The sequence below is a fragment of the Lygodium microphyllum genome, chromosome 23 (genome assembly GCF_053477565.2).
Source record: "Lygodium microphyllum isolate KBCC chromosome 23, Lygodium_microphyllum_v1.1.10, whole genome shotgun sequence".
Taxonomy (NCBI): Eukaryota; Viridiplantae; Streptophyta; class Polypodiopsida; order Schizaeales; family Lygodiaceae; genus Lygodium; species Lygodium microphyllum.
Genome location: NC_141157.1, coordinates 19773550 through 19800151, shown reverse-complemented (window position 1 = coordinate 19800151; position 26602 = coordinate 19773550). Strand labels below are relative to the sequence as shown.

At 39.9% G+C, this 26602-nt stretch overlaps 1 protein-coding gene across 10 annotated transcripts in view; it reads left to right on the top strand.

Moving 5' to 3' along the window:
- LOC148015944 (threonine-tRNA ligase 2) overlaps positions 1-25871 on the top strand; it is a 57638-nt gene extending 31767 nt beyond the window's left edge. Inside the window, exons 2-5 of one of the 10 annotated variants that reach the window (XM_087664544.1) lie at positions 12975-13034; positions 13300-13368; positions 13489-13602; positions 25513-25548. In XM_087664544.1, coding sequence (XP_087520670.1) covers positions 12975-13034; positions 13300-13368; positions 13489-13602; positions 25513-25533 — 264 coding nt within the window. In that variant the 3' untranslated portion in view covers positions 25534-25548. Of the gene's footprint in view, positions 1-12974; positions 13035-13299; positions 13369-13488; positions 13606-13809; positions 14219-16016; positions 16312-25512 lie in introns of those variants that run through there. The other 9 variants (XM_087664548.1, XM_087664543.1, XM_087664542.1 and 6 more) reach the window with 9 other exon arrangements.
- The last annotated feature ends 731 nt before the right edge of the window (positions 25872-26602 follow it).

Below are 26602 nucleotides of genomic sequence, written 5' to 3'. Positions count from 1 at the left end.
AGAGGGTGGTCTGCAAAGCTACATCAAGTGTCACATTCTTCACGGTAAAGGTAAAGGTGCTTGCAATGTATCGTGAGCATAGCACATTGGAGTTGAAGAAGCCTTCTTCAACTCGCTTTGCTTACATGTGGTTATTGCTGGAGCGCCTTTATGAGGTGCGGTTCGATAGTAGTGTCCACTCTATGAAATGAGTGGGATGAGCATGAGACAAAGGAGGCCAAAGCCATGCAGTACTTGTGTCTTAATGAGCAGTTTTGGCAAAAGGTCCGTGCCGTTGTCATTGTCGTGACTCGCTTTTATAGGGTGTTATGTATGAGTGATTGCGAGGGGTCCACCATGGGCCTTCTTGTTCACTTCTTTAGAGTGGCATTGGCGGAGGCACGTGCTTGTATAGTGATCACAGAGACATAGTGTGCACATGTTTTAGAGATAGCAGAGAGGAGATAATGTGGATGCATAAGTCCATCCATGATTTTGCTGCATTGGTACATCCGGTCTACAAGTCATTGGTGATTATGGATGATAGAGAGTTCCGTTCGAACTAGCTTGCTTATTTGACTCGTGTGGTCCCTGTGGATGACCACAATGCAGTGCTGGAAGAGCTAGGATGCTATGTGGCTTTTGCTTCTCCTACTTTTTGGAGGAGAGAGTTACTTGTGAAGCCTTTATTTTGGTGGCAAAACTTTGGATACGCACTGGAGATCCTTGAGCCTTTAGCCATGAGGGTCCTTGCCTAGGATTGCTCTTCGGGTGCATGTGAGAGAAACTGGAGTGCCTATTCTCTCATTCACACAAAGATTCGCAATCGGCTTAGCACACGAGAGTTAGAGCGGCTAGTCTATTGCTGCACTAACTTACACATAATGAGGGCTATGATGAGCATGGGTAGTCCGAAGCAGGTAAAGTTTAAACACTTAACCATAATATTTAAAATTTATTGTTTTAACTTTTAAACTTTGAACTTTGAGGTTTATACTTCACAATTTAGACTTTAGCATTTACAATGATAAATCTTACGTGCATCACTGCATTGTGTAGGTGAATATTGATACATTCAAGTTGACAGGCGACGCTTTTCCGAGTATACACTTAGCCTCGGCCATGGAAGCCACCATCGTCTCCTGTTTACGGCTAGACTAGGAAATGGGAGCTGTATCCAAGGTAAAGAGGTAGCCGCTATGGGAATGTTGGGTGTTAGGATCTCGTGTTCAATCAAAATGAGTGTACCGTTGCAAACATAAATTAGAACCATATGTCAAGCCATAAGAATAAGTACACTGTAAATAACGCAACACACAAAGACATGCAATCCAATGCAACATCCTAGGTGTTGTGAAATACTGACTGAGTATGCTAATTGAGTAAGCTAAATCAGGCCTAGTATGAATCAACCAAAGAAGTTTCCCTACAATAGACCAATAGATGTGTGCATCGAAGGGCTGACCTAGGGTATCCTTTGACAAGTGGACAGTAGGATGAAGAGGCCTGGCCATTGGCCATGTCTGAATTGTAGTGTATTGTTCCACAAGCTAAAGTGCGTACTTTTGCTGTGACATAAAAATACAGCCCTGAGATCGAACTACCTCCATCCCTAAGAAATAAGACAACAAATCAAGGTCTGTCATCTCAAAGGTAGTACTAAGCTTTGCCATAATTTCTACGATGGCACTAAAATCTGAGCTTGTGATGAGTAAGTCATCAACGTATAGTAGGACATAGCTATCCCCCTCTGTAGTAGATCGAACATATAAGTTCGGGCCATAAGGGATAGAATGGTATCCGTGAGTCTGTATAAGAACTCATCCATCCTACAGAACCAAGACCGCAGCGCTTGCTTCAGCCCTTAAAGAGCTTTCTACAAGTGGAATACCATATCCCACAGGTTTCCAGAAGAAAAGCCTAGTGGCTGCTCCACATAGACTTCCCCCTTGAGATAACCATTCAGAAATGCACTCTTGACATCCATCTGATGTATCAGCCAATCGTGGTGAGCGGGTAGCATGAGAAGCAACCGGAAAGGTGTCAACCACGTAGTAGGGGCAAAGGTCTCTTCATAATCAATGCCATACTTTTGTTGAAACCCTTGCACTACAAGGCGAGCCTTGTACTTGTCTAAAGTCCCATCAGCTTTTAGCTTGGTCCTAAAAATCCACTTTGTCCCAATGACTTTCCTGTGGCTCAGATGATCCACCAATGTCCAAGTCTCATTTCGGTCAATACTCTCTAGCTCCTCCATGGCCTCTCGCCATCGAGGGTATTGAAGAGCCTTCTACCATGTATCCAGCTCAGAATGCGTTATGTAATTAGCTGTAAAGAGTGACGCAAATGATGCTTGAGGAGCATCTTCTAGGTCTCACCGGAGTAGAATTCGGTGGTAAGATCTCGGAATCCCATATGGTCTGCTGGTACTAGCGAGGTAAGAGGTTTGGCGGAGGGGACCTAGGAGATGAAGAATTTGCTGGTGTCAGGAGCAGGATGTAGACTTAGGCTTAGTAGGCACGATCTCCGATGATGTGGAAGGAGGAATCGGATTGGAATCCGGTACAGAGGACTGCACGATATTCCTCTCGTAAAAAACGACGTCCTTCCGAACGATCACCTTATTTGTCCGAGGATTGTGTTGGGAATAAAGGCCTCGCGCCTTTAAATGTGCTCGGGTGTGAACACACCCTTAGCACATTGTACTTACACATATATATCTATCTAAAAACCTAAAGGTACTCTCTCGTCATTGTACCTAAAAAACGTGCTCACTCTCTACTCTGTTCCATCTCTCTCTCTTTGTCTCTCGCTGCGCATAACGACTGTCTATCTCAATCTCTGTGCCTAACCCGTCACTACAAATTGGTATCGGGGCTGGCAAGAGACAGTTGCAGGCATCGTGGGTAGTTGCAGACAGTGAGAACAGTAGACAATTGCAGACATTGTGGGTAGTCGTAGGCAGTGAGGATAGTTGACAGACAGGCCACGATAGGCAACGGACAGGTTAGGATAGACGGGTCACGACAGGCAGCAGTTGATGGGAGTAGCAGTCGCTAGGCCACGCAGCAGTTGACGTGCCACGTAGCAGTTGATGGGAGCAGCAGTCGCGCGACGGGTTCGTGGCGGATAGGCGTAGGCGACGTCCTGTCGGCGACTTGCACGGGGTCAACAGACCCCGTCACACGTCTTTTTTTTCAAAATCGTTTTTTAAAATAGAAAAACAGAAAAATTCAACTTCTATCAAGGTTTCGCGCCCCAGGCACAAAAGGCTAGATTTGTGCAACTGTGGTCCAAAAAATTTGGGGTTTTTTTCCGGAATTGGGGATTGTGATGTATAGCAAGGCCATTTGTCTCAAAATTGCAGGAATTTTGAGACATTTTGTCCTCGACATTTGGGGCTTTTCATGTACATGCGCAAATTGGGCTGAAATTCACCCGATTTCTTGACATTGATGCACATTGGACCCCATGCAATTTGGGGCTTTTGTAGTTTGGGAAAAATCTATGTAGCATTTGGTTATTTTATGTATGTGCAGGTTGAATTCCACGTAATTTGGACATCAACACTTAGTAAAATTTGGGGGTTTTGTTAAAATTGCTCTATTTTGGCAAAATTGACCTGTTCTATGCATGACAGAAAATGTAGACGTGTGGTTGATACTTTGAGCACAAAAATTTTTGGGGCTTTTGACCGTTCGAGTCAAATTTTATGCCCGTGGGTACATACACAACAGAAATTGCAGCTAAAATCTGGAATTTCTCATGTAATGTGAGGCATATGCCCTTGGAACAACTGTAATCAGTTGTGGAATGTTGTAGCACATGGTTTGGTGCTTCTGAAAATTTAATTACAGATCTGAAATCTGTGCTTCTGCATGGTCATTTATTCTCATGTAATGTGATGCATATGCCCTTGGAACAATTGTAATTAGTTGTGGAATGCTGTAGCATATGGATTGTGATGCAGAGCAAGGTCATTTGTCTCAAAATTGCAGGAATTTTGTGACATTTTGTCCTCGACATTTGGGGCTTGTCATGTACATGCACAAATTGGGCTGAAATTCACCCAATTTCTCGACATTGATGCACATTGGACCCGGTGCAATTTGGGGCTTTTGCAGTTTGGGCAAAATCTGTGTAGCATTTGGTCATTTTATGTACATGCAGGTTGTATTCCACGCAATTTGGACATCAACACTTAGTAAAATTTGGGGTTTTTGCTGAAATTACTCTATTTTGGCAAGATTGACGTGTTCTATGCATGACAGAGAAAATGCAGATGTGTGATTGATGCTTTGAGCACAAGAAATTTTGGGGCTTTTGACCGTTCGAGTCAAATTTTATGCCCGTGGGTACATACACAACAGAAATTGCAGCTAAAATCTGGGATTTCTCATGTAATGTGATGCATATGCCCTTGGAACAGCTGTAATCAGTTGTGGAATGTTGTAGCACATGGTTTGGTGCTTCTGAAAATTTAATTACAGATCTGAAATCTGTGCTTCTGCGTGGTCATTTATTGCTGATTGGTACTTGTTTATACCTTGGTCACTTGGGTGACAGTTTTGGGCCTGCATTTGCTGTTTTTTGGTCACATTTGGGCTGAAAATCATGGCTGGAAGCAATGACAGCAGTAATCTGATGCACATAAAGAATCTTGAAGGCGCACATAACTTTGTAGTTTGGCAAAAGTAGTGCTACAATATCTTGTTGCAAAAGAAGCAGGCAAAGCCGATCAAAACCAAAGGGGCAAAGCTCGTAGACATGGAACAGGACGATTGGGATGAGTTAAATGAGCTTGCACGCTCAACCATAGAGCTATCGATTTCTGATGCCTTGTTGTTCAACATTGAAGGTTTGGATTTAGCATATGCTATATGGACTAGACTGGAAGAACTGTATGTACAAAAGAGTGTTGCAAGGAAAGTATATTGGCTGAAAAAGCTTATGGATTTGCATATGAAAGAGGGTACAGCAATGTCTACTCACTTGAGTGAGTTTAACTCCATTTTCAGCCAGCTGGTTACCTTGAAGTTCATGATTGATGAGGAATTTAAGGCTACTTTCTTGCTTTTGTTATACTGATTTTGAGCACTCTGATCATTGTATTTATGGCAAACATGCACAGACGTCTCATAAAAAGTCTCTTTCTTTGAAATCTTCTCCTCTAGAGTTAGTACATTCAGATGTATGTCAAATTCTAGGATTATCTTTAGGGAAAAAGTGATATTTTGTCACCTTTGTCGATGATGCTACATGCAAGGTATGGGTTTACCCTATTCCTAGCAAGGATGAAGTGCTTGACAAGTTTAAAACATTCTTGGCATTGGCTGAAAATCAGACAAACAAGACACTTAAAGTGTCTTCGCTCTGACAATGGTGGGGAATATGTGTCCAAGGCCTTTCAAGCATTTTGTGACAGCAAAGGGATAAAGAGGGAGCTCACTGGTCCTCACAATCCACCCCAAAAAGGAGTTGCTTGACAGGCGTTCACTTAATTAATCGGTCACCAAACAGGTCTTTGGAGGGAGGGGGGTTCCCCAAGAAGTGTTGTCGGGCAAGCTATCTTCATATGCTCACTTGAAAGTGTTTGGCTGCGAGCCTTTTGTGCACATTCGTAAAGAAAAACGCAGCAAACTTGAGCCAAAGTCTTGTAAATGCATTTTCCTAGGATATGGTGACGAGAGTGAAATGGGGTATAAATTGTGGGATCTCGAGAAAAGGAAAGTAGTACGCAGCAATGACGTTATCTTTCGAGAAGATCGCATGTACAAACAATCCGAAAAGACTGAGGAGGTTTGTAGGTTTGTATTCCGGGAAGAAATACCTTTTGGACAGAAAAATGTGTTCGTTGTACAGCAGCAAATACTTGCTGTAAATGAACATGTAAATGCAGAAAATCATCAGTCAGCTATTGCCCATGATAATGAGCCACAACATGTGCAGGAACAGCCAAGACAGCAAGCTGTTAATGTTGATTTGCAGGCTGAAATGCCAGGACAACATGCTAAAAATGGAAATTTGCAAGAACATCTAGCAAATAATGACCGTTGGGTTAGGAGATCGTCTAGGGCTACTAGACAACCTGATAGATTGTTCCTGGTGCAAACAATGTGGCTGATTATGTCATGTTGACAGACTGTGGTGAACCGTCTTGCTTTAAGGAAGCAATGGACAGAATGGACAACAAGAAATGGTATAAAGCCATGTTGTCAGAGATGGAATCTCTTGAGAAAAATGGCACTTGGGACTTGGTGTAGTTGCCTAAGCAATAGAAAATACTTTCATGCAAATGGGTTTACAAGATGAAGGTCACTTTTGGTTTCTCACCCAAGTACAAAGCAAAATTGGTTGCAAAGGAGTACAAGCAGAAGCATGGAATTGACTTTGATGAGATTTTCTCTCCTGTAGTTGAAATGACTACATTGAGAACAATTTTGAGCTTGGTTGCAGTTGAGGATATGAAGCTCATACAGATGGATGTAAAGACTGCATTTTTACATAGTGATCTGCATGAAGACATATATATGCAGCAGCCTAAAGGGTTTGTTGAACAAGGGAAGGAAAAAATGGTATGTAAACTCAAAAGGAGTTTCTATGGGCTGAAACAAGTACTAAGAGAATGGTATCATAAGTTTGATACATTCATGCAGTTCCAAGGCTTTCATAGAAGTCAAGTGGATCGCTGCTTGTACATCAAGAAGGCAGTAGATAGCAGCTTGATTATCTTGGTTTTGTATGTTGATGACATGCTGATGCCTTGGACTCACTGAAGCCAAGTCTTAATGGCAGCTTTGACATGAAGGATCTTGGTGATGCAAATCACATTTTTGGCATGTGAATACTCAGAGAAAGATCGAAAGACTTACTCTTATCTATCTCAGCAGGAGTATATCTCCAAAGTTTTGCAGCATTTCAATATGGAGAGGGGGAAAACAATTGGGGTTCCATTGCCTTCATATGTGAAACTTAGAGCAGAGGACAGCCCTACATGTGATGATGAGAAGGCTGAAATGGCGAAGATACCATATGCTTCAGCTGTTGGCAGTTTGATATATGCTATGGTTGCTACACGTCCTAACATTGCCTTTGTAGTGGGAGTGGTTAGTAGATACATGGTAACCCCTGGCAAGAAGCATTGGGATGCAGTGAAAGGTATTATGAGATATCTCAAAGGCACAAAGGAGTTGTGCATTTGCTTTGGAAAGCAGAAGGCATCTATTGTTGGCTTTACGGATGTAAACTATGCTGGTCATGCGGATTATAGAAAATCCACTTCTGGGTATATGTTTACTTTCACAGGAGGGGCAGTCTTTTGGATCTCCAGGCTACAAAAGTGTATTGCATTGTCTACTATAGAGGCAGAGTATGTGACTGCCACTGAGGCATGCAAGGAGGCTTTATGGCTTTCATGTTTGGTGGGAGAGCTTGGCATCACAGAGTTACCTATTCTCCATTGTGATAGTCAGAGTGCTATCATGCTAGCACGGAATCCTGTCTTTCATGCAAAGACAAAGCACATACAGGTGAAGTACCACTTCATTAGAGATATACTTGACAGCAAGAGCATTGAGCTTGTCAAAGTGTATATAGATGATAACCCTGCAGACCTTCTCACGAAGGGTCTTCCAGCAGAGCAGCTTGCTCATTGCTGACAGATAATGGGAGTTGGATAGATATATGTATTTCAGCTTTGTACATACTTGGACTTAGCTGATTCTTTTCTCCTCTTAAGGCACATTGCCTTTAGGTAGGAGGTTGTTGGGAATAAAGGCCTTGTGCCTTTAAATGTGCTTGGTTGTGAATACACCCTTAGCACATTGTACTTACACACATATATCTATCTAAAAACCTAAAGGTACTCTTTGGTCATTGTACTTAAAAAGGTGCTCACTCTCTACTCTGCTCCATCTCTCTCTCCCTTTGTCTCTCGCTGCACATAACGACTGTCTGTCTCAATCTCCGTGCCTAACCCGTCACTACAAATTGAACAAACGATAGGCTTTCGCTTTGGAGGAATATTTGACAAAAATAAGGAGATCAACTTGGTGAGTAATCTTTCCTATCTTATCATCATGCGTGTGTGTGTAGGCATGACACCCGAAGACTTTGAAGTGGAAAATAACAGGCCGAGAGCCAAAGAATGCCCCATACGGGGTTTTCCAAAGAAGAGCCGTAGTCAGGTAGCAGTTGAGGATGTACACCGCAATGTTAACAGCCTTGATCCAAAGGCGTCACTGAGCTTTGCTACGAATAGCATAGAGCATGCCATTTTCATGGCTGTTGGATTTCTACGCTTTATGACTCTATTTTGAGAGAGGGAGTTGATAGAGGTGAGCTGGCAAGAGATTTCATGCTGTTGTAGAAACTTAGAAAACTCGTGGGAGATAAGCTCACCACTGCTATTACTCCTCATGCAACCAACACGACGTCCTCTTTGGTTATGAACCAATACCGCTTAAGCAGAAATTATGTGAAAGCATCTGACTTATGCTTGAGAAAGTACACCCACATGTATCTAGAATAATCATCCACTATAAAAAAGTAGAGCGTGTTGTTCAAGGCGATAGTCGATGTTGGCCCACAAAGATCAACATGAATCAATCTAAGAGGCACCTTAGCATGATGTGTGGATTGCTGAGGGCAAGGGGTATGATATTGCTTCTAGAGTTGACAAGCTTTACAGACATCACGAGCCAGCTTCAGGCAAGGAAGGCGCTCAACTAGCTCACGATGTGACAACTCATAAAGAGAGTCATAACCAAGATGTCCTAAGCGAAAATGCCAAAGACGCTCATTGTTTGTAGGCTCCCAAGATGTGGAAAATGCATGGAAGCTATGGAACACAGAGCCCTCGGTTGTCGGCTCGGTCAAAAAGTGTGTCATGTGGTATAGACCATTAGGCTGTGCCTCACTGTGAGTAATCGCTAAACCAGTGTGAGGGTCAAGGACCTCGATTGTGGTCGCTGTAAAAAAAACTGCTTGCCCCAACCAACAAAGCTGCTTAACAAATAACAAGTTCATCCCAAGCTGAGAAACATGATATACATTGTCCAGCGAAGCCAAATCCGGACCCTTGTCAGTGGCAAAACTGACGCAACCTTGAGTGTGAATCTTGACCAAGGAGTTGTTTCCTATACGGACCCATCTAGCTGCAGGGGCTCAGGTACGGAAGATGTTCTCTATAGAAGTCATGTGATGTGTAGCTCCACTATTCACAATCCAAACAGGAGCTGAAGTGCTTGGCTGTGACGAGTGGGCCTTTGCAGAAACCTCGTCAGGAGGAAACTCACAAATATGGACGAGACTCGCATCTGATGTCTCTACAGAGACGATGTGGGCTGCTGCAGTCCAGTCAGACAAGCCCTTTAGAGCTGAGAATGTTGTCGACTGAGATGACTGACCGGTGCTGGTGTGAGTCTGAGCTTTAAACTGCCCCCTTGCTATCACCGTGTCTCCCTTGCTGGGGGGTTGCCCGACTGAGGAGAAAGGATCTGAGCCTAAGTTTTTGTTGTTGTGCCTCTTGCCTTTGATCGACACTCGTTCTCAAAATGGCCAGTCTTTTGACAATGCTGACAATACCTATTCTTTTTAGGTACATTCTGCCACCCTGGTTTGAGTTGTGACTGGGAGTTTCCTTGTGATTCCCTGGATTGATTTAGTTTTTAATTTTGATTGGAAGTTTGATTTTGTTTGCCCTTCCCTTGCTGCTCCTTTTGAGAATGAGTAACAAGAGCCCCCTTTGAGGGATTATTCGTATGAAATTGATCGAACAACCGTGGATAACGCAACAACTGACATTTAAATTCATAGAAAGTAGGTATGGTAGGCTTTGAAACTATACCTTCCACAAAATTGAAGTATTTCCTAGGGAGTTTGTTTAGAAACAATGTACTTGATTGTCAGAGGACTTGGGAGTCAAGTGTGCCCATTGCTCTGACTCTAAGTGAAAATGCTGAAGCTGAGAATAAAACTCATGCAATAAGCCGTACATCAGCTTGACAATAGCGGAGATATTCCTAGCCTTCCATGAGTGGACGACCTCATATGGAACAAGTGCGGGATCGGATCGGGGTTTCAACCCTTGTACAAGATCCCATAGGTTTTGTGAGTCAATGAGATCTCTCATAAGTTCGACCAAGTGGTAAAGTTTGACCTGTTGAAACAAGTCTTGTCATTGAATGCATGCTTGGCTGAAGATGAGGTAGAACCATGAGGTGTCTGGGAAGTGGGGTAAGATGGATGGGTGGAATAAGATGGTGGTGTTGGTGAAGGGGTTTGATAACAAAAAGGAGGGGGAAGAGGTGGGTAGGCAGAAGTGGGTAGGCAGAAATGGGCTGTGAATGTCCAATGAGTGCCAATTGAGGTGGAGGCAATGGAACATGAATGTTTCCATAAGGTGCCGGTGTAGGTGGAGGTACTGGGACATGGAAGCCTTGTCCAAAGTTCGGTTGGGACACAATAGGATGACCAGAAGGTCCACTAGGTAAGGCCATGGAGGCAAACTATGGTACCAATTGATCCACACTCGAGAGAGACTGAGAGGGATACCCAGGCTGCAATGATCTCGAAAGTGTGTGAGAAGAAGGTGGAACACCACCCGGCTAAGGCAAGGATGAGGTCCTAAAAGGTGTGCATATGTTTGTATGACCACTTGGTGTGATGTGCGGTGCAACATGAGATGTTTGAAATGAGAATGTGAATGGTGTGAATGGAAGTGAAGAAGTAGCAGAAGAAGATGGTGGGATGGGTGGGTTTTGAATTTGTGGAGTGAAAGGTGAAGATGCATTTTGTTCATTTTTCCCATTCAATGATTGAAAATGAAAAGATGATGATGAAGATGCACCATGTACTGAAGGAATTGAAATACCAAATTCATTCTGATTTTGAGAAGTAGACTGAAAAGAAGGAAAGGTAGAAGAAGAAGTACCCGGCTTTTTCTTATAATCCCCACGACGTGTGTTAACATATAAGAATTGGTCCTCAAGAGAACCTTTTCCGTGGTCAACAGACTGTATTCTTTCTTCCTCATGAATTCTACTAGTATATTGCAAAACAGAGGAGGTAAAAGTTGAAGGAATAAAAGACGAATCTAAAGTACCTTGCACCGGGGTTAGATGGAAGCGGATGAAAGAATGGAATATACTCCGGATCTCTTTCTCCAACAGGGAGGACCCATCCGTGATGGAGGTCTTGACAGCCTTGCAACAAAGATTTGGTCTTGAAGACTGCAAGCCTATTGCTACTCCTATGGAGATAGGTTTGAAGTTGAGCCTTCATGATGTGGGAGATAGTTTTGACGTCTTCCTCTATTAACTGGCTGTTGGATGCCTGATCTATGTCTGCATTACAAGGTTTGACATTCAGTTCGTAGTTTCACAGATGAGCAGGTTTATTCATACAAGCTGCCCCCTAGATCTTGAGCATACCCCTTGGGTGGTCATCCCCTTGGGCAGCCAAGAGGTGGTCTTGCTCTGACATCTGCTCTCATTCTTCCTACGTTTCTTGGTGCCCTCCCAACACTGGCAACTCATTGGCGATGGGGTTTACGGACAGCCCCTCAATCAGCTCCTTTGATGACATGTGAAAGCATCTCTGGCTGGTCTTGTGGACGACCTCAGACAGACTTAATCCTCAAGGTCATTTGGCTACCCATGACCCTTGTAAAGCAACACTAGGGTTTGTAGAGCAAGCATGGTGTACAACTACATGCAACTAACAAAAGGACTTAGAGAGAAAAGGGTTGAGAGTGAAGAAGGGGAACACAAGAACTTATAATAGAACAGACCAATGCTGAAAGTGAATGCAGCACAATCAGTGAGCTCAAGGAAGTGGAAGGATGGTCAATAGCCAATTTCTTTGGGAGTGGGATGAAGGATGGTGAGGATAGTGTCGTTCTCTGAATGAATCTCAAATGCAGCAGATCACCACCTCTTGATGCCGACTGTAAGGAATATGATGTCTGTGAGGATGGAGTACAGTGGATCAGCAAATGCAGCAGTCCTGATGGTGTAGGAGCCCAAAATCAGCAGGTGCAGCAACTCCGATGCAGACTGGCATGAGGAGAGACAGGACTGCCAAACACGTGTCTGGAGGTTGAGGGACTCTCAACAAAGGTTGTAATGTGAGATCTGAAAGATAATTAGATGTGGGAACACCCCCCTAATTGCTTTTCCAAAGCCTTGAACTTTTGCGTTGCTTTCAGTCCTTGTTATCTCTTCGCCATCTTTAGATGTGAGATCTGAAAGATAACTAGATGTGGGGAGCACCCTCCTAATTGCTTTTCCAAAGCCTTAAAAATTTTGCATTGCTTTCAGTCTTCATTATCTCTTCTCCATCTTTGCTCGATACCTTGACTGGTCAAAAGCTGCCTTAACTGGGCCCTCTTCATCATTGACAGCCGTTTTTTGGTCATCACCTGCTGCCAGGTGACACCTATTGCTGTCAATGAAGGTTACCTGCTGTCGCAGCTTTCTCACCTACTGCATTTCACCTGCCATGGTCATCTTCGTGCTGGCCGTGACCCTTTCCTGCTGTTGCAGCAGTCTCTAGGCTGCACTTTCAGCAGAGAGGTGTCTCTCTCCTTCAGGTGACTCCTTGTATCAGAATGTCTACTAGTGTTTTTGGTGTCACAAATATGCTTTGGGTAAAGCACTGAGCTTTTGGGTCTGTCTTTGACTGCAAGCTTTTTAATCTTTCAACCCTCTTGGATCTGTGAACATCTAATTATCTTTCAGATCCCACATCAAACCATGTATCTAGTTTCTTCTGATTGGATTGTGATGAGCCTGTTATACTGCATTAACTTGACTCAACAAACAACATACAATATCAGACAATCTTGTTATTCAGTTGATTTGCATGACTGAGTCTAATTATAAATGTTTTTATTGGTGCTGTTGTTAAGATGATAGTCCTTGTTTCTAGAGATTTGCAGCCTTTTTTTAACATGGTTAATAGATCATCACAATAAGATTTTATTGTTTTGTTAGGAACGGCTAGCAAAGCTTGAGGCTTGTTTGAAAGCTAAGGAAGTTGAGGCAAAAGAGCAGGTGAGATTCAACTATTATTGACTGTCCTGGTGAATGTTTGTATTTTGTTCTCTAGTCTTATGAAGATAGTCAAACTCCAGCTTTAGTAACATGAGCCGAGTGCATGTGTTTATACACATGTAGACATGCATATGCATTTGCATCTGCCAAGGTGGACATGTGCTCAGCTTGCAAGAAAGCTTGATATGTTCAGAATATTGAAGCTTGGCCTGTTTCACCAGGGACTTCATTATGACTGTCTCATGTGAGGTGTTTCTCTGTATAGGAAACATCGATGGATTTTAAGGAGGTTCTGAAAGAAAAGGAAGCTGAGCATTGCTTGGAGAAGGAACAGGTAAGCTAATTATATGGTTACTTTCTCTATCCAAGAAGCAACCAGTGAGCCAATTATTTGCTTGCATTCATAGAGATGTTCCTCTTATCCTAATTCCAAGTTCTCTATGTCATTTAAAAGCTACACAAAGAAATCGAAAAGCGCGATGCTGAGATTGCGAAACTTCAATACCGCATTTTGCATTTGAGTCGAGCTGTGGGAGAAGCAGATGAAAAACTAGAGAAGACTTCAAATGTGGTGAACACAGGCTGAAGTGTTTTGTTTTTGGTGGGGGGGGGGGGGTTAGTATATATCAGTGTTATTAATATGTTTGGCGTTCACAAGTGTTGGTTATCAGTAAAGTTGGTCATCAGTAGTTTGTTATGGGCGGTGGCATACACTTTTTATCCGATTGGATGCAGTGCTCATAGCTGAGTCATTTTGTGAATGTTATATGTCTAGTTCTGGGCACAGTAACACAGGGTTTGTTCAGGGGCGTAACTTTCTGACAACGAAAGTTAGGGAGAATTCAAGGGATCGAAATTGCAAGTGGAGCGTATCGACAGAGAGAACTGGGCATATACACTCCTTAAACTCAATGGAGTGGAATATCTTAGACTGCTAGAATTGGAAACACATCTCTTAGTTAATAGAGGCCTTTAAGAGATTTGTAAACTCAAAATATTTTAGCACTGGAAGGCTACGTAAGGCTCATAATCACACTTTTATCTCCAATGCTGAATATTGCTAATATGGCAACTTGGAAGCTCGTTTAAATTGGTACCTGCAGAAGACCTTTTTAAGGGAGGATGTGGACATTTGGGAAATGTTGACCCATTTGAGTAAGGGATAATGAACTCCATATTTCTCACTTTTGCCCATCCACATCCTAGCTCAAATGAATGACATAAGTGTGTTCTAAGGTTGCTTTTTCTTTTTTGGCGAAATGAGTGGCTATATATATTACATGGAAGAAAATATAACAAAGTGCTTAATTGTCTAGTTGGAGCTGAATGTAAATCGACTCAAATATGTACAATGTCTCTCAAGGCAGTTTGGAGAATGGGGGAGAGAGGCTCCAATAGGGGTTTTACCTCATAGTTTGAAAAATAGACTACAGTAGTCCCAAGTATGAAGGAATAGCTATCAAAGCGTTTGCCAAAATTGAGAGTCTCCTTGAAGTTGCTCCAAGTAGCCTTAGATGGAGTGGATGATGGATGTTAGGATCTTCCTCGAGTGGCATATACGGAAAGGCTATTTGTGGGATATCAACTAGAAGTGGGCCTTTCAAATGTGTTGCCCTTGAGGTTTCTCAAATGTGTGGCATAAAATGAGTAGGGCGTGTGCATGTGCTTCAAGCTACAAGCCCTTTCTATCCTTGGCTTGCTCGTTTCAAATTATCGGGTGTCTATCAATCTTCTCTTGACAACATGGTATCTAAGCTTAAGTACATTTTTTCAAAGCCATTGCTAGATGTGTGACAAACTATGCTAAGAGGATAAGTACCATAATGAAGATCCATCTCATAGAGGGTTTGTGGTTCCCTCCAAGTTATGGTTAACAATCTTGGATAATGTGCTACCAACGTTGAAGTTTTTGCCATAGCGCTACTATAGCCTTGAGCAATGGCTTATAGCCACCCACTTGCAAATCTCGTCTTTAATGCTTCAAGCTTAATTTTTGGGAGTGCTAAAATTGCCAACTCGTGCCTTCTAATCAACTTGTTGCAAATGATTTTTTATCCTCGCTTCTTTATATTCTATGAGAAGGCAATGACTCTTCTTGAGTATTTATCCATCCAAGGTAAGATTAGAATCCATAAACCTATCATTCTCATCCCCTAATGTAACATTAAACTTGTTGGAGGCTCAAGGTTGCTTGTGCCTAGTCGCCTACATTTGCTTTGAGTATAGTGCTCGCACACTTATGCATTGTAGGTGGTGGTCGTTCATCGTTGTTACTTTATTCTTTCTATGATAATAGAATAAGGGAAGGCAGGTCACATACTGTGACTATTGGAGTTTACACATATTGTCTTGCTATCTTTGCTTGATTCACCATAGCTCTTGCTTTCCTCTTGTTTTTGTTTGTACTCTCACCTCTTACTCTACCTTTCAACTGGTATTAGAGGGAGCATTCAAGGAGCTTCATTGACGTTCTTCCCCTAGTGCTCTTTGATCTCTACAAAAGATAGTCGAGGCTCTAGGAACAATTCCAAAATTTGCTGCACAAATTTAGGATTGTTTCTTGATCCTCGTGTCTCAAGCATTGGTTCTTGGAGCTCTTGTAGCTCATTGCTTGGGATTTGGGGGTTCTTGGCTTTTTTGACTTCGTCTTGAGCACTGTTTGCTTATGGGTCTCGTTTATTGTGATTGGATGATATCATGTATTGATGCTTGGGAAAGGCTTTTGGACGGAGTAGAGCTTGTTTAGCTTAGCTCTTGAAGGTCTCCTTGTTGTAATATCCTGTGGATAGCAAGCATTCATTGTGAAAGCTTATGTAGTATTGAATACCTATAGATGGTTTGGAAATGTTGTATTGATATATTGATGCTTGACATTGGTTATTCTGCTCATATATGCTTATGTTGAGCTCTAGACTTTGGATTTGAGCTTATGTGGTTGCATATTGGTAGTGACATGTTGCTTCAATGATTTTTCACTTACAGACTTGAAGGTTTATTGTGGATACATGCTCTCGGATGTATTGCTTTATGTCATTGGTTACTCGGATGCTATGAGGCATATGTATTGAGCTTAACTATTCTCTTGGACATTCCGATTTGCTGTCGTGGGAGTACTTTGAACTTTTCTTTACAAAGCTTGGACTATTGAGTTAGTGAAAGACTCTAACTTGCCTATGTATACATGCTCAGCTGGTTATGGTTTACATTGTTCATACAAGCATTGATCATTCTGGGTTGATTTAGCTTTAGTTTATATACCCGGTACTTCCTCTTGTTAGATGGGTTTGCCAGTTTTGGATGCATGCTTCGTTATGTACTTAAGTCTCATTATTCATATGTAGTGAGTTAGTTGCAGATTGGTGGATCTTTGTTGCTTCTGGAGATCTTGTATGCACAGTTAACTTATGTATATGCTACTCCTTTGTTTGGGATTGTATTTATGTATTTGACATCTTTGGGTCTTTGACAACATTTAGTACCTTGGTGATTTATGCCTACCTTGTATTGCTAGTTGCATTATATATCCTAGTTGCTACATGGATATTCTTGGTAGTGGGAGTATTGCGTTTTGGCCTTTTTTTCATAGTTATACACTCATTTAATACAGTTTTGTAACTACTTATGTTGAAATTTTAGTTTTGAGCAATTTCTTTAAGTATACTTGTACTCTAATGATTCTTACTTATGGACGACAGTGTAACGGCTCATTCTTTATCTTATTACATAGATTTTTGGCTTAGTTGAAACAAATTTGTTGTTATTACAACATTTCTACTCTCTTGGGTTGACAAACATTATGGCAAGTATTTCAAATGTGTCAAATGATAGTGTTATCTTTAATATAGAGAAGTTGGATGGCAATAACTTCCAGTATTAGAAGACTTTATATTTTACAGGTATTGGTGCAAAAGAAGCAAGTTAGGCAATTGAAAATCAAGGGAGTAAAGTAAAAAGTTTGGCATTGAGAACTTATTAGCAAATCATCCACATAAACAATCAACAATATCAATCTTCCATATTCAGCATTTCTAGTGTATGGGCACTAGTTTATCTCACTTCTCTTGTAGCCACCTATGAGATTGTATAAATACATCAAACTCACTTATTATATCATTCCCGTGGGCTCTACTTTAATCCATAGAGACTCTTTTCTAGCTTGCAGACAAAGCTTTTGCTTGCCACGTAGTTCTCATCATGAAGATTGGTGATCTTTAATTCCTAACAAACTTCCACGTGAAGGAAAATGTGCTAGAGGATGAAGAAAATAAGACAAAAGAAACAAAGTACAATGTGTACATATAAGTACAATAGGATGAGGCATAAATGTCAACTCATCTTATGCCCATTAACTTTTCAAGAAAGGCATAATGTTCCATTGGGATACTTTTACTGAGTAAATCTACAGGATTCTTATCAATTGAGATCTTGATAGGCTCTATTTGCTTGTCCTCAATCATATCTGTGATAAAGTGATAACATATCTCAATGTGCTTGGTCTTCGTATGAAAGATTGATTTACGTGCTAATTGAATGACACTCATAGAGTTAGAATGCAAGGCATGAGTCATAGTCATATCAAAGTCTGCAATGAGATGACCTAACCATAAAGCTTCCTTATAAGCCTTAGCGATTGGGATATACTCAACCTTGGGAGTAGAAAAGGTCATGCATTTCTGCACATTGGACATCCATGAAACTTTGCTTTCAACCAAAGTGAAGATATAGCCAAAGGTGCATTTTTTATTATCTGCATGTTCTACATAATCAGAGTTTCTGTAGCTCATGACTCCAGTATCCTGGCTACCATAACAAATGCCCATATTTGTAGTGCCCTTATCAAGGTATCTCATGATACTCTTCATGACATCCCAATGTGCCAAGTGTTGCCATATAACAAGCCACAACTCCCTCTATAGATATTATATCGAGTCTAGTGACTATCATAGCATACATTAAGCTACTTACCATGGATGCATACATGATCTTGGTCATCTTGACCTTCTCATAATCTAATTGGGAAAAATTAGCTTGACTGACCTTCACATGAGAAGGTAATGGACATCCAATAGGCTTACCATCCCATATATGGAACTGCTGAAGGACTATGAATGTACTCCCTTTGTGACAAGTAGTGCATATTTACCATGTGGCAAAAAAATTGAATTTCATGTAAGAATTTTTTCCAGTGAGTCAAACTCAGACTGCATGGCTTACTTTCAAGAGTGACAATCACCTTTGTGCATAGTCTCTTCATAAGTGAGGGGCTCAGCTCAGAACAATTAGAAGGATGTGAGGCTCTAGCAGAGTGTCTCAAAATTGGTTGTGGGGCGTATAATGCCTATCCTCGATAGGGTCAAACTTTATGTGAATAATAATCAATAAATGTCACAAAATACTTTACACCATCTAATGACTAACATGGCATGGGACCACGAACATTTGAATGTATAAGAGCCAACTGCTCGTCCATGTACGAAGACCTAGGCCTTTTATGCTAGTCATGAGTTTGCCAGCCATATAAACAATGATCACATGAGTCAAAATATTAGTCCAGAGATGCTAAATATTGCAAATAGTGAGGACTTTCATTCCTTCAAGGGACACATGCCCAAGATGGTGATTCCAAAGATATACATGTGGAAGATCAATCACGACCAAAATATGATTAATCGATCTAGATACAAGAAAGGGATACATGCTGTCAACATTGGCACCTCTAGAAAAAATGAGGTTGCCATATGTAATCTTCCATCAAGAATCACCTAAAGATACATGATACTTATCATCATCCAATTGTCCAATTGAGATAATATTGTTACTCAAAGTTGCGACATGATGTACACCACGCAGCACAAAGGGAATATCAATATAAAACTATACTCTCACACCACCTATGCCAATAATGTCATATACATAATCATCACCCACTGTGACTTCCCTTATAACAGTGCAATAGGTATAAATCTCATGATGATACAGGGTGAGATGGAAGGAAGTCCCTGAATCAAGAAGCCAATACTGAGAGAAAGTAGACCAAACTTCAAGTAACTGAGTAGCATCAAGTATGTAATCATCTGAGCTCTACACCACAACATTTATCTCTTCTATCTTAACATTGAACTTAGGAACAATGCTACAATCATTAGAAGACTTCGCATTTTCCTTTACTTTTCCTTTCCCTTTTTCATGTCTATGATTGCACATCTTCTGGCATTGTGGCCTTATGTAAACTTGGTACTTGCAATAATGACAAGTGAGAGAGGACTTAGGACCACGAGACTTATTGCATGATTGCCCACAAGACTTAGGCTTGCCCCGATTGGGTTGGGAGTCTCTACCATGGTTATTATTCCCTCTACCATCATATCTACTCTAACTGTAAGTGCATTGTTCACTTCTTCGGTAAGCAATGCACTCTCTACATCGGAGCATTTAAATCCATCTTTAGGAGGATTAGCCATTATGGTCGTATGGAATGTATTTCAAGACTCAAATATTGTAACAAGCAAGAATAAAGAGTTTATGCTATCCTCAAACTGAATGCCATATGAAATAAGCTAGCTGAAAATGGAGTGGAGCTCATTTAAATGAGGGGGCATAGAAGTACTATCCTTCGTGTGAAGGTCCACAAGCTTCTTCAACTGATACAACTATAAAGCAAGACTCCTCTTATCATAAAGTTCATATATTCTTTGCCATAAATCATAAGTGCCACCTTTAGTCACAATAACATTGAAGTATACATGCTTAGACAAAGATAATATAATTGTAGACTTGCATAGCTCATTAAGCTTAGTGCCTAGCCACCTACATTTTTGTACACACTGCCCACACACCTGCACAACATAGGTGGTGGCCACCTATCACTGTCACTTAATTATTTATTTTTTCTATGACAATAGAATAAGAGAAAGTAGGTTACACTTTGTGATAGTTGGAGTTCCCACATATTATCTTGATCTCTATTGCTTGAACCTCCATAATTCTTGCTTTAGCTTGTGCTCTCACCTCTTGCTCCACCTTTTAAAAACTATGGTCAATTAGATCAATTTTGGCAAGTTTCTCAATAGAGACCCTTTTCTTTCCCTTGCTAAGTGCTTTGGGTCAATAATCCTTGTAATGGATGTCTAATGATGGTTTTCCAAGCCACATTACCTTGAGAATCCTTGGATTTGCTTGACTTGAACCGCACGAAATTTCAAAGTAAGCGATGTAATTATGCTACATAGGTTGAAGCAAAATACTAGTAGAAAGTAAAATGCTCATTCATTTTGCAAGTGGAACTTGGTTGACCATTAGAGGTTGGCCCACTATTGAGAGGTGGGTTGCTTGATGGAACCTATCATTGGTGTAACTTATTGGGATGTTATGATATTGGCATGGGCTAATTTGGGGAAGTTTCAAGTTCAAAGAAGATGGGAATGAAACTACCTTATTTTAAACAATTCCAAGTTAAGAAAAGATGGCAAGGAGACTTCTTAAATTGTTTGGGTGCAATAAAAAGTTTCTCACATTGAGATAACATTGCTATGGTCTCATTTTGGGTGTTTCAAGCTTAAAGAAGATATGAATGAAACTTACCAAAATGATGCCCCATTAGCATAATCTCATTTTGATGTTGTATTGGCACACAAACCAACCTATTTTGGGCAATTTTAAGTTCAAATATGGGAATAAACTTTCTTCATCAACTTTGTTTCACTACGGCCTCATTTTGGGTAGTTTTGAGTTTAAAGGTGAACATGAATTGCCCAAATTGAGGCCTATTCATAAAATAGGGGATTGATTTTGGGTAGTTTCATTTTGTGAATATAGTAGCATTGTGTAACGTTTTGAGTCCTAAGTACAATCATGTGTCATGTTTCCTAAGGGATCATCTAGGTTGTTGTTTTTCTTGGAGATAGAGAGAACTTTGAACATCACTCCCCACCACACTCATGAGCTAGTATGGGAGAATTGAGTTCACACTTCATACCAATATAGCCAAACATCCTTGTTGTAGAAGCTAGAGCTTCCATGAGCATATGCCTTCCATCTTTGAATGCAAACAATCTTCACTATAATGGAGCACAAGATCCCATGATCCATTTCAAACTTGAAAGTGCCTCAAATGAGGCCATGTTGCTCGTCCTCTTTGTCTTGATTAGAAACTTTACCGATTTCATCAATATCATTCTAAGCCACTCCAAGATTTGCCACTATGCTATCCTCAACACGATCATCATTAGCATCATTGTCAGAATCTATCTTCTCAACTTCATCTCTTTCTTGAAGTTGCCACCAAATGAATGAAAATGATGGTTGATAGCCATAATCTATAGCATGGAGCCTAAAATTTAATGGTAAATAAGGCTCGAAAACTACCTCAAAAGAGGTTGCATTACATGCTTTTAAGGTAATGCAACCAAATTCTTAACTTCACCATAGCAAGTGATAACCATGAGGATGGCCTTAGGATAACTAGGGCTCATCATAGTTATGCTCATCATAACTTCTTATAGGGAAATTTGGACTTTTTTAGACATTGATGCGACTCTCTTTTTATTTTGTAATCAACTCATTACACTAGTGGTAAGCCAGTTATTCTATTAACCCAATGATCTAGGTCTAAATCTCTCATCATCAACATCATTTTTTGCTACTACATTATCATGGAAAATGTAAAAGCAAATTCAACTTGATGTAGAAGATATGGTGATGATGGTGAGGATGTTGAAGAACATCTCTACAAAGTCTTGTGGATGTAGAAGACCAAAAATTTACCTTAAAAACAACCCCAAAAGAGGCTACACTGATGAAAATTCTTTTGGGGCCCAAAATATCTTAAATATACTCATTGCTTTGCAGGGGGGAGAGAGAGAGAAGTGTCTACTTATCACAAGTGAGAGAGGATAAATTTATTGAGATGGTAAGCTCAACATGTGTAGACATTGATGATGGACCACTTGGTTAGATAGGTCCGCATGTCTACAGTTAGTACATCAATAGTCATTATGATCCTCCTATGGTCACTGGCTCATTACTTATGGTGTTTGGTTAGTTACACCTACCTATAGCTAGAATAATTATAGCGTAATTGATTAGTATAGTCAATTATGTATTGTTTGACTTAGTAGGCTACTTTTCTTTATATTGTATCTTATCTATACTTTGTGCACATTGTGTAAGGATAGGAAAAAAAGAAAAACTTGTAAGTAAACATTTTTTCCTCCATCTCTCTTATTGTATTCTTGAGTGAGCTCCTCCTTGCACATATTGTGTGTATTTGGGGCAACAATTTGGTCAAGTTGCTCCATTAGGCAATCCATGACATGGTATCAAAGTTGCACCATTGAGGCAATTCATGACATGGTATCAAAGTTGCACCATTGATAGAGGCTAGTTTTGAAGGTTGAAATGAAGGAGAAGAACCAAGGCTTTAAGCAAGCAATCAATGATAAAAAGCTCTCTCATTCTCCCATTCTTTCCTTGGATATTTCTTGTGAAGGAACCGAAAGTAAGATGGAGCAAAAATCCCAAATTGCAATGAGATTTATTATGCAAGTAAAACTGCGTGTATCCTATTGATAGACTTTTAAATGCTTTCTATTGTGTTTTTGGCCATTTGAGACAGTTTTGGGCTATGTTTTAGCTCTACAAGGTTGCGGATTGTAGTTTTAGGGTATATTGTAATTTTGATTGTATTGATTGTTCTTAGGTGCACATGTTATAGATTTCAAATCTATAAGCTCTAATGTCTTTGTCACAAACCAAACACAAGGTTTATTTGCAAATAGATTGGCACATAAACTTATTATTGAGTAGTCATCATCAATGAAAAAGGTTGCTTGGTTTATTGCTATGTACATCTTGTGAAAGGTTGTAGAAGACTTGCTTGCTATTTAGTACTAAGTTTTGTCATAATGGCCAAGAGTGAAAATCCTATTATTGAGAAGCTGGACAAGAATAACTACCCATTATGGAATCCATGTGACAAACTTTCTTATTGAAAAAGGTCTCTATGAGTTTGTTTCATGTAAAGAAAAAAAATTGAAGCTAAATGATTCTCCGATTATTAAAGATGTAGAAATAATGGAATACAAAAGACAACACACAAATGTATTGGTTGTTTATAGTCATTTATGCTAGGATATATCAATAATGTGTAGAGTTCACATGTAACTTGGATCACCTTTGAAAATATGTTTTTAGTGAATACAAAGGCAAGAAAGATTCAACTCAAAAAAGAGTTGAATACCTTGGAAAAAGAAAAGAGTATGTTTTGAAGGTGAGGAACATTACAAATTCCTTGGCAACCATTTATGAATGCTAGATGATGATGATTTGGATTCACCTACTTTGGGTGGCCTTTATAATGAGAAGTCTTGGAAAATTTTTATTACTTCTGTGTATATACATGAATCATTTCTAGATTTTGATGAGTTGGTCATTCTCATGATTATTGAAGAGATTAACATGTAGGGTAAATCATTTGTAAGAAGTGGTGAAAAAGCCCAAGCATTCTACTCAAGCTTAGGAAGGAGACATTGTAGGTCTTCTTCAAGATGTCATGGTATGGAATGTGATTTTGGTAAGTGACAAAACATGTTAAATTAACAGTTTTGTGACATGCAAATTTTAAGAGGCCATGGTAATTCTAGAGGCATGGGAAGATTTAAAGGAAGAGGTGGATAGTAGAATAGAGATTCTAGTAATTTTGGTATTGTGTGTAATTATTATGAAAGAACATATCATATTGCAGTCCATTGTTATGATAAGAAGGACAATATTTGTAGTGATATATTACAACAATAAAATAATGCATAAAATTCAAGACAAAATAATGAGAAAACGAGAATTTTTTAAATTATGCAACATATTATGAATGTTGTTATGGAAAAGGGGACAAGTGATGATATATGGTATGTTGATGTAGGTACATTTAATCATACAACCAGCCATGCTAAATGGCTTGGAAAAATGTATGATTTACAAAGTCTAAGTTATTTAAAGAAAAGTGATGGTTCATGCTATCCGATTTCACACATTGAAAAAGCTTATTTGTCCTCGCATGATGCTCAAACAAAGTGTTTGCCAAATATATTATATGTGCTATATATCACAAATAATATGGTGTCTGTTGGTTGGATGGTAGAGTAAGGGCTTTTGGTTGGATTTAATGTAAATGGATATTTTGTGGAAGGCTTAAATAATAAGTGTATGCTGATTACAAAAGAAAGTAGAGTTGGCTACATGGTTACTTTGGATGTTAGAATTCTTGTTATAAATGTTGTTGTGTATGCTAAAGGCAAAGGTGTAGTTGCAAACATTGAAATATAGCACAAATGTATTGCACATGCAAATGTGCAACCGCTAACATTAATGTAGTCCAAAGAGTCGATTATAGGTTTTCATACATTTAGAGTTGTAGAATTACATAGCGTCTATGAAGCTTGCTAGTTTAGGAAGTAGGCAAGATAACCTTGCTCACATGGTAGAGATGTAAGGAGGAAGACACTTGATGTTGTGAATATAGATGCTTGGGAGTCTACACATAATATATCTCGTGGCGGCACAAAGTATTTTGTTACATTTATTGATGATTATTTTAGAAAGATGTGGAGATTTATTTCATGAAAGAAAAGAGCAAAGGGTTTGAGTACTTTCAAACTTTTAATGTTGCTATTGATAAGCTTGAAAGTTAAGTTTTTGAGGTTAGATAAGGGTTAGAATATCTCTCTAATGAGTTTAGTGATTTTTGAGGTCTCATAGAAAACTACCCCACAACAAAACGGGTTTATAGAAAGAAAAAACATGTATATTGCAAAAGCTGCATGATATTGATAGGTTGAAAAGAATGTGTCAAAGTGTTTTTGGTTTGAGGCTATACATACTACTATCTATATTAGAAATAGAACTTCCACACTTGTAGATCATGATACTTGAAGAATATTTTATAAGAAATAAGCTTGAGGCGTCACACTTGAAAGTATATAGTTGTATTACACATGTTCATGTGTCTGATGAGTACCATAATGCTTATATGGTGAAGGTAGTTGAGGATGTTGAGATCACTTAGTTTGAGGAGGCTGTTAGTCATGCTCATTGGGATGTAGCAGTGGATGAGGAGATGGTTGCATTAGAGGCCAACAGGATTGTGATCTAATACCATTGAATGTTGCCAGATGGCACCTACGCAAAGGGATGAGCGCCTTTAAATACTTTGTGTGTACATTGGCGGGATGAGTGCCTTAAATGGTTCTCCATCAATACGGGGCATGTTCCTAAGAATTGTCTTAGGCGGAAGGTCGATGGGGATACCTATTATTTCCGAGCGTCGATGCAAGTGTGAACGTGGGTGATACCATTTTATCCACACGAGTATTAACGTCTTTGTGAATTAATTATTGTATGAAATTCCAAATTAATTGATTTATGTGGCTAGCTGCAATTATTCAGATGGTTATTATTCTAACAGGATTTTCTGAATTTTTGACAGCTGATGTGTAGAGCAAGGTGAATTGGAAAGGCGCGCCACGGGCAAGCATTTTAAAGATTATTTCCTCAAGAATTTATTTGAAAATTATTGGATTATTGTATTAGACGCACCGCTATTTCTTATAAAGCGTGCGCATAGCCTTTATGTAAATATTTATTAGCAAAATAGATTTTTAGAAGATATGCCTAGTAAAATATTAATGGTTCTAGAGAGTTGTGGGATGCACAACTGCTAGCATCCATTAATTCAGAATACTCTATCTCTTTTTCAATACACTCAAACTCTTTATGTAAAGAGTGATTGTAAAGGGCCTAAATCTTGGGCAGATAAGATTTTATAATATTATTATAAATATGGCATGAAGGGAGCTGCCCACTTCATGTTGGGGAGAGATTGTACCCAATCTTGTGTCGCTTCATCTTACTTTACTCTCTCTTTTAGTCTATTTTTAATTTCTCATGAGTCGTATGTAATTTTATGAGTAAAAGAGAGAAAGAGGGACCTTCTTCCATTCGCTACACGCAAACAACGCATCTGTTGCTCACAACAGTGGTATCAGAGCCTAGCCTACCTCTTGGGCTTCCAATCGCCTACCCTCAGGTGTGAAGGCGAGCCCTCTATTGCAAACGGGCTCTACTGTCCGTCTCATCGCGAACCGACTACACGGCTGGATTCCCAGGCCTTCAAAACCCTTAACCCCTCTATCACAGTCAAGAAATTCTGTTATTTTCTCAGACATTGAAGAAGACCTACTCCCACATCATGGCGCCATGTTTTGTGAAGTACTGGAGCTTCAAGGTGATTAGCAAGCTTAATTCAAAGCTTTTCTTAAGCTTAATCAAGAGCTTAAGCGCAATCTTGATTTCGTTGGGGGAGGAGTTTTTTGCCGTCATGGCAACATTCACGACGTCCTTTTGTCCTAAATCGTCAAGTTTTTTTAAAAGGCTTAAAGCCTTATTAAGCAAGTTACATTACCTCTTTTATCACTTATATATCAACGTCATCTTCTCTTACTCCGTGTCATACATAGACTTTGCAAATCTTCATAAGTCACAAATGACTATCTCTTTCATAGAAGCAGTTCTCGCGC